Below are 12,884 nucleotides of genomic sequence, written 5' to 3' on the forward strand. Positions count from 1 at the left end.
TCTCTCTCTGTCTCTCTCTGTCTGTCTCTGTCTCTCTGTGTGTGTGTGCCATATTGAGCAGTTCAATAATCCACTGTGAATTTTGTTTTTTTGACCTCTTCATGCTAGGTTGGGTATTGTCTATTTATTAATTGTCCTTTACCTTTCTAAGACGCCACCCACTGGGTGTCATGTTTCACTGATCTCATGGATATCGGTATGACACAGTGACCTGCAGTTTAAAAGATAGTCTTGTCTCTAGGTCATTCATAGATAGTTAGTTCAGCATTCTATACTTTACTTGAAAATGAAGGACTATGAAGAAATTACTTCCTTTTTGGGAGAATGGGGACCTTTCCAAAAGGTTATTTTTCTTCTGCTCAGTTTAAGCAGTATTCCTAATGGCTATGTTGGGATGGCCATGGTTTTCCTGGCAGATATCCCTCCACACCGGTGCAGGGTCCCCCAGCTGAACTTCAGTGGTTTTGGAATGGATTTGAATTACTCCATACCATTACAGGAGGTAAAGGGAGAGGTCATTTTAAGTCGTTGTACTCGGTTTAAAGAACAATTGGACTCTGCTACCGGCTTTGGGAATGAGACAGAGGGATGCCTGGATGGATGGGAATTCAGTAAAGAGCAATACAGGTCCACCATAGTGACAGAGGTAAAACATCCTTAGTAGTTTTTATATTCATGTTTCCCTGATCTGTGGAAATGTCTTCATAATCATTCTAACATTATGTCTACCCACAGTGGGATCTGGTGTGTGACAATGCATGGAAAACCCCTTTCACCGTCACAATATTCTTTTTTGGAGTGCTGTCCGGGTCTTTTTTGTCTGGGATCATCTCCGATAGGTACGTGTTCCGGTCTGAACACTACCATCTCATTAGATCCCTCCACACATGCTGTGACTTAATAAACAGAGGTGAGATTTACTTTACTGTAGGCAGCTTTAATGGGGAACCAGTAAGACATGTTGAGAAATATATTTGATCAAAAAGTTTGCCAATGGATGTGGTGGATCAGGCTAGTTGTTCACTACATGATTAAAAAGTTAATGAAAACACAGTGATCAATCAATTGTTTATTTGTTTACATTTTTATTGCAGCCTCCATCTCTAGAACTTTACATCAAGTCATCCAGTGCATCAATAGTTTCTCAATATTCTACCATGATAATAACAGAGTAAGCAAGATCAAACATGTATTTCTCCTCAGGTATGGGAGGAGGTTCATTTTCTTTGCTACTTTGGCACTCCAGACCGTATTCAGTATACTCCAGGCTGCTGCCAATAGCTGGGAGTTGTTCTGTGCCTTATACTTTATCGTTGGGATGGGACAAATTGCCAATTACTGTGCTGCATTCATACTTGGTGAGTAACTTGAATGATATCAGGCAAAATCCTAAGTGCTTGAGAATGTTGTGAGGTATTGAGCGTTTCCTATATTTATGTCCTTAACCTTTAGGTTCTGAGCTTCTTATCAGAAATGTACGCATCAACTTTGCCTCACTGGGGGTCTCTATGTGCTATGCAATCGGATACACCGCTCTGCCAATGTTTGCCTGGTTCATCCGTAGCTGGAGGATTCTGCTGATAGCCCTGTCTATACCTGGATTTCTTTATATCCCACTTTGGTGGTGAGTATGAGTTAGGTATAGTAATCTCCTTGTCCTTTTTGTGTGACAACAGATGTCCTTATCACACACAGTGTTTGGGTACTTTAGTCCTTGTCTCCTCTGTTAGGTATATCCCTGAGTCTCCACGGTGGCTGTTGTCTCAGGGCAGGGTAAAGGAGGCAGAGGACATCATACGAGCTGCAGCAAGAAAGAACGGCATCACTTCTCCAGATGTCATATTCAAACCGGAAGACTGTGAACAACTCATGGTACAGTAGTTAGCTACAGTCTGTTTTGAAATGTATGGATGTAGGAAATGTGTGTCAAATCCAAGAGATTGACAACCAAAGTATTTTGCAGATATAATACCATGTGCATGCAAAAGAGAAGCAAGATCAGAGGGACCTAAAGTCTTCTTTCAGCTTATATCCAGACGGGTGGAAAAAGAACCCATACTTAAGTAAAGAAACATAAAAAGAAAATGACTCATGTAAAAATGAAAGTCACCCAGTAAAATACTACTTGAGTGTAAAAGTATCTGGTTTTAAATACACTTAATATCAAAAGTAAATGTAATTGCTAAAATATACTTAAGTGCCAAAAGTAAAAGTATACAGTGCCTTTGGAAAGTATTGAGACCCCTTGACTTCTCCAACATTTTGTTAAGTCACAGCCTTATTCTAAAATTGATTTAAATCGTTTTTCCCTCGTCAATCTACACACAATATAATGACAAGCTAAAAACAAGTTTTTACAAATGTTTGCTAATTTCTTAAAATTAAAACTGATCACATCTACATAAGTATTCAGACCCTCTACTCAGTACTTTTTTGAAGCACCTTTGGCAACGAATACAGCATTGAGTCTTAAATAAATGGTACCTTTATTTAATGAGGCAAGTCAGTTAAGAACAAATTCTTAATTTCAATGACTGCCTAGGAACAGTGGGTTAACCTGTTGAAACTCTAGGGGCGCTATTTCATTTTTGGATGAAAAACGTTCCCGTTTTAAACAAGATATTTTGTCACAAAAAGATGCTCGACTATGCATATAATTGATAGCTTTCGAAAGAAAACACTCTGACGTGTCCAGAACTACCAAGATATTTTCTGTGCGTGCCCTAGAACGTGAGCTTCAGGCAAAACCAAGATGAGACGGCATCCAGGAAATGAGCAGGATTTTTGAGGCTCTGTTTTCCATTGTCTCCTTATATGGCTGTGAATGCGAGAGGAGTAAGTCTGCCCTTTCTGTCGTTTCCCAAGGTGTCTGCAGCATTGTGACGTATTTGTAGGCATATCATTGGAAGATTGACCATAAGAGACCACATTTACCAGGTGTCCGCCCGGTGTCCTGCGCCGAAATTGGTGCGCAAAAGTCAGCTGCAAGTATTTTTCCATGGAATTTAGTGAAGAATGCAAGCTTCCACGAACGATATATCAATGAAGAGATATGTGAAAAAACACCTTGAGGATTGATTCCAAACAACGTTTGCCATGTTTCGGTCGATATTATGGAGTTAATTCGGAAAAAGTTTGACGTTGTAGGTGACTGAATTTTCGGTTCGTTTCAGTAGCGATGTACAAAACGGAACAATTTCTCCTACACACAGACGCTTTCAGGAAAAACTGCGCATTTGGTATGTAACTGAGAGTCTCCTCATTGAAAACATCCGAAGCTCTTCAAAGGTAAATGATTTTATTTATTTGGTTATCTGGTTTTTGTGAAAATGTTGCGTGCTAAATGCTACTCAAAATGCTAAGCTAGCTTAGCATACTCTTACACAAATTAGTCAATTTCTATGGTTCAAAAGCATATTTTGAAAATCTGAGATGACAGTGTTGTTAAGAAAAGGCTAAGCTTGAGAGCAGACGCATTATTTTCATTTTATTTGCGATTTTCAGAAATCGTTAACGTTGCGTTATGCTAATGAGCCTGAGGCTTTAGTCATGATCCCGGATCCGGGATGGGGAGTTTCAACAGGTTAACTGCCTGTTCAGGGGCAGAGGGACAGATTTATACCTTGTCAGCTCGGGAATTTGAACATGAAACCTTTTGGTTACTAGTCCAATGCTCTAACCACTAGTCTACCCTGATGCCTCTTCTTGGGTATGATGCTACAAGCTTTGGCACACCTGTATTAGGGCAGTTTCTCCCATTCTATTCTGCAGATCTTCTTAAGCTCTGTCAGGTTAGACGGGGAGCGTTACTGCACAGCTATCTTCAGGTCTCTCCAGAGACGTTTGATTGAGTTCAAGTCCGGGCTAAGGCTTGGAAACTCAAGAACATTCAGAGACTTGTCTCGAAGCCACTCCTGCGTTGTTTTGACTGTGTGCTTAGGGTCGTTGTCCAGTCTGAGGTCCTGAGCTCTCTGGAGCAGGTTTTCATCAAGGATCGCTCTGTACTTTGCTCCATTCATCTTTGCCTCGATCCTGACTAGTCTCCCAGGCCCTGCCACTGAAAAACTTCCCCACAGCATGATGCTGCCACCACCGTGCCTCACCGTAGAGATGGTGCCAGGTTTACACCAGATGTGACGCTTGGCTTTCAGGCCAAAGGGTTCAATCTTGGTTTCATCAGACCAGAGAATCTTCTGGAGCTTTTTTGGCAAACTGCAAGCGGGCTGTCATGTGCGTTTTACGTCTGGCCCCTCTACCATAAAGGCCTGATAGGTGGAGTGTTGCCGAGATTTAAAAATATATATATTTTTAAACTTCTATTTAACTAGGCATGTCAGTTAAGAACAAATTCTTATTTTCAATGAACTTTCGGTTACTAGTCCAACGCTCTAACCACTAGGCTACCTGCCACCGCTAGAACCCTCTTGCCCTTCTAGAAGTTACTCCCATCTCCACAGAGGAACTCTCGAGCTCTGTCAGACTATCACCTCCCTGGCCAAGGACCCCCCCCCCCCCCCCAGATTGCTCAGTTTGGTTGGGTGGCCAGCTTATTCCATTTACGAATGATGGAGGCCACTGTGTTCATAGGGACGTTCAAATGCAGCAGACATTTTTTGGTACCCTTCCACAGATCTGTACCTCGACATAATTCTGTCTCAGAGCACTACGGACAATTCCTTCGACCTCATGGCTTGGTTTTTGCTCTGACATGTAAATGTCAACTGTGGGACCTTTTAATAGACAGGTGTGTGTCTTTCCAAATCATGTCCAATCAATTATATTTACCACAGGTGGATTCCAATCAAGTTGTAGAGACATCTTAAGGATGCTCAATTTCGAGTCTTATTGCAGAAGGTCTGAATACTTATGTAAATAACGAATTTCTGTGTTTTGTCTTTTATAAATTTGGAAACATTTTGAAAATCTTTAGCTTTTTCATCATGGGATATTGTGTGTTGATTGCGGAGGATTTTTTTTTACCAAAATGTGGAAAAAGTCAAGGGGTCTGAAAACTTTCTGAAGGCACTGTCAATCATTTCAAATTCCTAATTTTAAGCAAACCAGATGTTCTTGTTTTTATTTTAGTTTACAGATAGCCAGGGGCACACTCCAACACTAAGTGTTTGTGTTTTGTGAGTTCACCAGATCAGAGAGAGTACGGATTACCACGGATATTCTCTTGATAAGTGCGTGAATTTGATAATTTGCCTGTCCTGCGACGCATTCAAAATGTAACGGGTACTTTTGGGTGTCAGGAAAAATGTATGAGGTAAAAACTACATTATTTTCTTTAGGAATGTAGTTGAATAGAAGTGAAAGTTGTAAAAAATTGAAATAGTAATATCCACATACCGCAAAAAATGACTTAAGTAGTACTTTAAAGAGTATGTCTCCTTTATTAAGCACTTTACACCACTGCATCCAGAAAATAAACCTTGTGAAATACATTACTACAGCAGGTAATTACTAGAGCACAGTAAATGTTGGCAAAGACCTTGGCTGATCTCCCTAGATCAATCTAAAGACATGAACTGTCATTATTCAAATACACTAAGTCAAGGTGTCTTGCTTAGTGACTTATATTTGTCTATGCATTTGTCTTTATTCAGCTGTGTGTGTTATTAGAATGTGTGTGTTAATCAATTTGCCATTTGATAATTACATCCAATATTGGTCTGAAAAATCTATTACTAACAGCCTCATATTTTGGGTGTGTTTCTAGGAAAACAAGGAAAGTCAGCGACTGTACACATGGCTGGATCTCATCAAAACAACTAACATAAGGAACATCACACTCATCAGCATTATCATTTGGTAAAAACTATTTCCACTGACAAAAAAAAATACCAATTTCACTGACATGTTAACCATTTTCTTCTAATTGAAAGATTTTTCATTTCTTAAAGTTATCTAATCTTCTACCCAGGATTGTCATATCCATGACTTACTATGGGATGTCCCTAAACACCCCCAACATGGATGGAGACCCTTATTTCAACTGTTTGGTGGCTGCATCCTCCGAATTTCTGGGTTATGGAAGTATCTGGTTATTTATACGCTACACTCCACGGAGATTCACTCTTCCCTTCACCATGATCCTCTCTGGGACCCTGCTTCTGATCATCAAGTTTATCCCTCAAGGTATGAACCCTCCCACCACACGGCCATTTCCAATTGGTCAATATTTGATATAACTTTGCAAGATTGTAGACCACATCAACAGTAACTGGCATTTCATCATTGGCACTGATTCATTTGATAACATCACAATGTTGACAAAAGGTTTTCCTAGTAATTATTTACATACTTTAGAAATGTCAATTCTCTTTCAAGTTTCAAAGTTAATTTGCCACGTGCACAAGATTCAACAGATTTACCGATAGTATTCTTTTCAAACAATGCAGCGATAATAATAATAAGATAATAATAGAATCTAGAAGAAGAACATTTTAGTAAGAAAAAAGTAAGAACTACGATGAGAATGAAAGAACACAAGAATGCAAGTATGTACAGGTCAGTGCCAGTACCCTATTCAATGTATTCAAAAATGATAGGTAGCAGGAATATATACAGTTGAAGTCGGAACTTAGGTTGGTGTCATTAAAACTCATTTTTCAACCTCTCCAAAAAAAAATGTTAATTAACAAACTATACAAACTTTGCATGACACAAGTCATTTTTCCAACAATTGTTGACAGATGATTTCACTTAAGGTACCACATTCATCTGTACAAACAATAGTACGCAAGTATAAACACCATGAGACCACACAGCCGTCATATCGCTAAGGGAGGAGACGCATTCTGTCTCTGCGAGATGAACATACTTTGGTGCAAAAAGTGCAAATCAATCCCAGAACAGCAGCAAAGGACATTGTGAAGATGCTGGAGGAAACAGGTAAAAAAGTATCTATATCCACAGTAAAACGAGTCCTATATCGACAGAACCTGAAAGGCCGCTCAGCAAGGAAGAAGCCACTGCTCCAAAACCACCATAAAAAAGCCATACTATGGTTTGCAACTGCAAAGATCATCGTTTTTGGAGATAGGTCCTCTGGTCTGATGAAACAAAAATAGAACTGTTCGACCAGAATGAGCATCATTATGTTTGGAGGAGAAATGGAGAGGCTTGCAAGCCAAAGAACATCATCCCAACCGTGAAGCACAGGGTTGGCAGCATCATGTTGTGGAGGTGTTTTGCTGCAGGAGGGACTGGTGCAATGTCTGCAATCCCGTTAATGGGAGTGATATGACAACAGCCAGTGAAAGTGCAGGGCGCCAATTTCAAAACATCAAAAATTTCATAATTAAAATTCCTCAAACATACATGTATCTCATACCATTTAAAAGCTAATCTGTTTGTTAATCCCAAAACAGTGTCCGATTTCAAATATGCTTTACAGCAAAAGCACCACAAATGATTATGTTAGGTCACCACAAAGCCACAAAAACACAGCCATTTTTTCCAGCCAAAGAGAGGAGTTTCAAAAATCACAAAGAGATAAAATTAATCACCTTTGATGATCTTCATCAGATGACACTAATAGGACTTCTTGTTACACAATACATGTATGTTTTGTTTGATAAAGTTCATATTTATCAAAATATGAGTTTACATTGGCGTGTTACATTCACTAGTTCCAAAAACATCCAGTGATTTTGCATAGCCACATCATTCAACAGAAATACTCATCATAAATGTAGATTATAATACAAGTTATACACATGGAATAATAGATATAGCTCTCCTTAATGCAACCGCTGTGTCTGATTTCAAAAACACTTTACGGAATAAGCCAGCCATGCAATAATCTGAGACAGCGCTCAGAAAAATAGTCAAAATAGACGCCATGTTGACGTCAACATAAATAAGAAATTACATGATAAATATTCCCTTTCCTTTGATGATCTACATCAGAAAGCACTCCAGGAATCCAAGGTCCACAATAAATGTTTGTTTTGTTCGATAATGTCCGTTATTTATGTCCAAATACCTTATTTTGTTAGCTCATTTGGTATACATATCCAAACGCTCATTCTGGTCAGCGTTACGTCGGAAAAAAACATAAAGTTATATTACAGGTCGAAGAAACATTTCAAACTAAGTACAGACTCAATCATTAGGATGTTTTTAACATATAGCTTCAATAAAGTTCCAACCGGACTATTCCTTTGTGTCTTCATGAGCAATAGAACGCAAAGTGGATACCATGAAGAATGCGTGTGATCAGAAAATGGCTGACTGCCAATCACATGATTGATTCTGCTCTCATTCACTCCCACAACACAGCAGAGGTCTCATTCAAATTTCTATAGATGGTTGACATCTAGTGGAACCCCTAAGGCAGTGCAACATCATTAATATCTCAAGGCAAATTCATTGAGGACTGCAGTGAATACTTACAAACCTTAGATTTCACACTTCCAGGTTGCATTTTTCTCAGATTTTCGCCTGCCATATGAGTTCTGTTATACTCACAGACATCATTCAAACAGTTTTAGAAACTTCAGAGTGTTTTCTATCCAATACCACTAATAATATGCATATATTAGCATCTGGGACAGAGTAGGAGGCAGTTCACTCTTGGAACGCTATTCATCCAAAAGTGAAAATGCTGCCCCCTATCCCAAAAAGGTTAATAAAATGCATGTTTTCTTTATTTGGGGAAGCTGCGAACCCCGAAACATATTCCAGTCAGAGCTAGCAAAGCAGTTCTGCAACATAGCCTCTAATTCGGAGCACCATTTCTATATGGAGCGCGTCACAGGTACTTCCTGTTTGAGCTTCTGTATAGGGACATCGGATTTGCCGAAAGGGGGACGATGACTTGGAATATTTGTATATTTGTATCTGTACAGGCTTCCTTCCTTTCACTCTGTCAATTATGTTAGTATTGTGGAGTACCTACAATGTTGTTGATCCATCCTGGTTGTTCTCCTATCGCAGGAATTACACTTTGTAACTGTTTTAAAGTCCCCATTTTCCTCATTGTGAAATCCCTGAGCGATTTCCTTCCTCTCCGGCAACTGAGTTAGGAATGATGCCTGTATCTTTGTAGTGACTGAATGTATTGATACACCATCAAATGTGAAATGAATAACTTCATCATGCTCAAAGGGATATTCAATGTAAATGCTTTTGTTTGTTTTACCCATCTATCAGTAGGTGCCCTTATTTGGGAACCAATGGAAAACCTCCCTGGTCTTTGTCCTTGAATCTGTGCATTAAATTCACTGTACGACTGAGGGACATTACAGATAATTGTATGTGTGGGGCACAGAGATGGGGAAGTCGTTTAAAAATCATGTCAACCTCTAGCGTCGAGCAATCCCGGATCCGGGAGCTTAATCATAGCCTCAAGCTCATTACCATAACGCAACGTTAACTATTCATGAAAATCGCAAATGAAATTAAATAAATATATTGGCTCACAAGCTTAGCCTTTTGTTAACAACACTGTCATCTCAGATTTTCAAAATATGCTTTTCAACCGTAGCTACACAAGCATTTGTGTAAGAGTATTGATAGCTAGCATAGCATTAAGCCTAGCATTCAGCAGGCAAAATTTTCACAAAAACAAGAAAAGCATTCAAATAAAATCATTTACCTTTGAAGAACTTTGGATGTTTTCAATGAGGTGACTCTCAGTTCGATAGCAAATGTTCAGTTTTTCCAAAAAGATTATTTGTGTAGGAGAAATTCATCACGTTTTGCTAAGAAAACCCCCCGAAAATTCAGTCATTACAACGCCAAACTTTTTTCAAAATTAACTCCATAATATCGAAAGAAACAGGGCAAATGTTGTTTAAAATCAATCATCAAGGTGTTTTTCACATATCTATTCGATGATAAATCATTTGTGGCAGTTGCCTTTCTCCTCTGAACCAAATGGAAAAGTGGACGCAGCTGGATATTGCGCAATAATTTTGACGGAGGACACCAAGCGGACACCTGGTAAATGTAGTCTCTTATGGTCAATCTTCCAATGATATGCCTACAAATACGTCACAATGTTGCAGACACCTTGGGGAAACGACAGAAAGTGTAGGCTCATTCCTGGCGCATTCACAGCCATATAAGGAGACATTGGAACACAGTGCATTCAAAATCTGGGGCACTTTCTGTATGAAATTTCATCTTGGTTTCACCTGTAAGCATTAGTTCTGTGGCACTCACAGACAATATCTTTGCAGTTTTGGAAACGTCAGAGTGTTTTCTTTCCAAAGCTGTCAATTATATGCATAGTCAAGCATCTTTTCGTGACAAAATATCTTATTTAAAACGGGAATGTTTTTTTATCCAAAAATGAAGAGAGCCCCCTATATCGAAGAAGTTAAACACTATTATTGCAACTTATTACGTGGCATGTTAAGCAAATGTTTACTCCTGAACTTATTAAGGTTTGCCATAACAAAGGTGTAGAATACCTGATTTGATTTGTGCGCTTGTCATGACACAAGACATTGCAGATTTGTCTTTTTTATTACTTTGTAATAACAATAATAACAATTCTACTTTGACATTATGGGGTATTTTGGGTAGGCCAGTGAAACTATTTTGACCATTGTTCAAACTGTAACACAACAAAATGTGGTAAAAGTCAAGGGGTGTGAATACTTTCTGAAGGCACTGTATGCTTGCTTGTGGGATGAGTAACAGTGTTCTAGGACTTTATCATCCCTAGTTGTGAAGGAGACGTGTTGATAAAAGTTGGGCATCACATGTCTTAGTGACGCAGAATTACAATTGCCGGAATTACAATTCCAATCCCAAGCCATTATACTGCACGTTAGATAGATGGATAGATAGAAAGATAGAAATAATCAGAAAGACATAACAGCAATCCATTGGTCATTTACTTGTCCAAAGAAACTGGAAAGGTTTGTCAAACTGGCTAAAGATTGTTTGTGGTTTGTTGTTATTCTGCAGGAACGGACATTGAACTCTCAAAGGCACCTCCCCTTTTGGTAAGTCAGGAGATGGTAGATGTCACAGGATGTTTTCCATCAGTGGAAAAGTCCATCTTGAACTGGGCATACTGAGAGGTCAGATAGGATTTTTGAGATTTTAATGTAAAAAATATATATGTATATACTTCCTGGGTTTAGCCAGTTTCACAAACCTTTTAAGTTTATTTGGACAAGTACATTTGTTGGTATGTCTGCCAAGGGAAAAACAAAAGCAGAAAAAGCATGAAATGATATATCCCAAGACAGCCAAAAAGTTGTCCCATCAAAAAATGTGTTGAGATTTCAAAGACAAAGATGGCCTCTCCAGGCCAGTTGAATGCCCACATCACACTAACTTCTGGACTGTTTAACTAGCGGAACAGTAAGACGAACATTGTGGGGCTCTGTCCTTGTGCTAGGACCACAAAATTCTGCTTGCTGCACACTGGAGTTCGAGTGTCTGGTTCGTCATTCTTGTCATCGGCCTACACTATATTTAACTTCGTGGGACCTTTTGTTTCTGTCCTTGTCAGACATGCACGCCCTGTCTCTCACCCTGGTGATGATTGGAAAAACAGGTGTCACTGGAGCGTTTGGATTCCTCTATCTGTATGGCACAGAACTCTTCCCCACAGTGGTGCGCAATATGGCCTTGGGTGCCACCTCCATGGCTTCCAGAGTAGGTAGCACTGTGTCTCCATACATCGCCTACATGGGTGAGTCTCCAGTCCGTATGTCTGTTTGGTTTTATTATCCCTGTGGAGACCAGAAGTCCTCACAAGGATAGTAAAACAAGGAAGCATTTTGGAAAAAGGCTATTTTAGGTTTAAGGGTTTAGGGTTAAAACAATTATGGTTAGGGGTCAGGTTTAGGTTTAGGGAAAATAGGATTTTGAATGGAATTCAATTTTTTCGTCACCACAAGGATAGTAATACCAAACGTGTGCATGTGTAGATTTGTCTAAAGATATGTAAGAAAATGATTTGTGGATCCAAATAAAGTGTCACACTATCTTCTGATTGAAGGCACGTATAACAAGATACTACCCTACATTCTAATGGGAGGCACCACAGTCATAGCTGGTGTGTTGAGCTTGTTGCTACCAGAAACAAAAGGAGAACAACTACCAGAATTCATCAACCAGGTTAAACCCCTCAGATGGTAAGTTACTGGCTGACTAGACTTGCGTTGTCAGTCACAGTCAGGCAGACAGGTCTGTCGAGATAAACTACTGTAAGACATTTTACAGTTTTTCCTGTTTCCCACCTTCTTTAAACAAAGTCTTCTCTGCCCCTTAGCATGGGCACAAACCGGGCTTCTCGGGATGGCCAGAGGCAGAGAGGAAACACACAGGTGGGGAATGAAGTCAACAACATCCAAGAGTGATTCTGCACGAGCAACTCAGTACAAAGCAAGTTGCAAAGGCAAGCTGTATTGAAGATGTTTCCATAATTGTGTGTGTTTTGCTTAGTTTTAATGTCTTTGTAAATGTACTAATAAGTTGAGAATGTTTAAAATACTATTGTAATGATTTATTTGTGCACTGAAGTGCTTCGGAACACAACAGATGACCATGAGGAATTTCAGTCTGGTATAGTCAATGATTAAAACCGCATTTTCTGCGAGTGAAAAGAGCCTCCTTAATAAACTCAAACATTAGAAAATGTGTTTTGTTTATTTTTGGTCATATTTAAGGAATGTGGAATTAACTTTTCCTTTTACATCATTGACAACCATACTCTAGTTTAAAGATGCTTAGAATTGCAGGGCAATTTAATTCACAACTTCAGGTTACTTAACATTTGAACACTTGAAGCGATTATCAGCACTTTTTTTAAATAAACACAGAAATGACACAACACAAAAACAATAACCACCACAACATGCCCACACCTGTCCATGAACGCACAAAAACACACAGTAGCCTCCCCTTTC

At 39.2% G+C, this 12,884-nt stretch overlaps 1 protein-coding gene across 1 annotated transcript; it reads left to right on the forward strand.

Annotated features, from left to right (window-relative positions):
* Positions 1–61: 61 nt before the first annotated feature.
* LOC135527013 (solute carrier family 22 member 4-like) lies at positions 62–12,590 on the forward strand. Its single transcript, XM_064955679.1, has 10 exons — positions 62–646; positions 736–839; positions 1,204–1,358; positions 1,453–1,624; positions 1,731–1,872; positions 5,723–5,814; positions 5,927–6,141; positions 11,483–11,665; positions 11,975–12,110; positions 12,248–12,590. Exons 1-10 carry the CDS (start codon positions 287–289, stop codon positions 12,333–12,335), a joined length of 1,647 nt encoding a protein of 548 aa, XP_064811751.1. The 5' UTR covers positions 62–286; the 3' UTR covers positions 12,336–12,590.
* The last annotated feature ends 294 nt before the right edge of the window (positions 12,591–12,884 follow it).

This window comes from Oncorhynchus masou, chromosome 32 (assembly GCF_036934945.1).
Source record: "Oncorhynchus masou masou isolate Uvic2021 chromosome 32, UVic_Omas_1.1, whole genome shotgun sequence".
Lineage (NCBI taxonomy): Eukaryota > Metazoa > Chordata > Actinopteri > Salmoniformes > Salmonidae > Oncorhynchus > Oncorhynchus masou.

Coding starts and splice junctions, on each gene's coding strand:
- LOC135527013 (XM_064955679.1), top strand. CDS start 287: ATGAAGGACTATGAAGAAATTACTTCCTTTTTGGGAGAATGGGGACCT. Junction 1,873..5,722: donor AAGACTGTGAACAACTCATG/GTACAGTAGTTA, acceptor GTGTGTTTCTAG/GAAAACAAGGAAAGTCAGCG. Junction 6,142..11,482: donor CATCAAGTTTATCCCTCAAG/GTATGAACCCTC, acceptor TGTCCTTGTCAG/ACATGCACGCCCTGTCTCTC.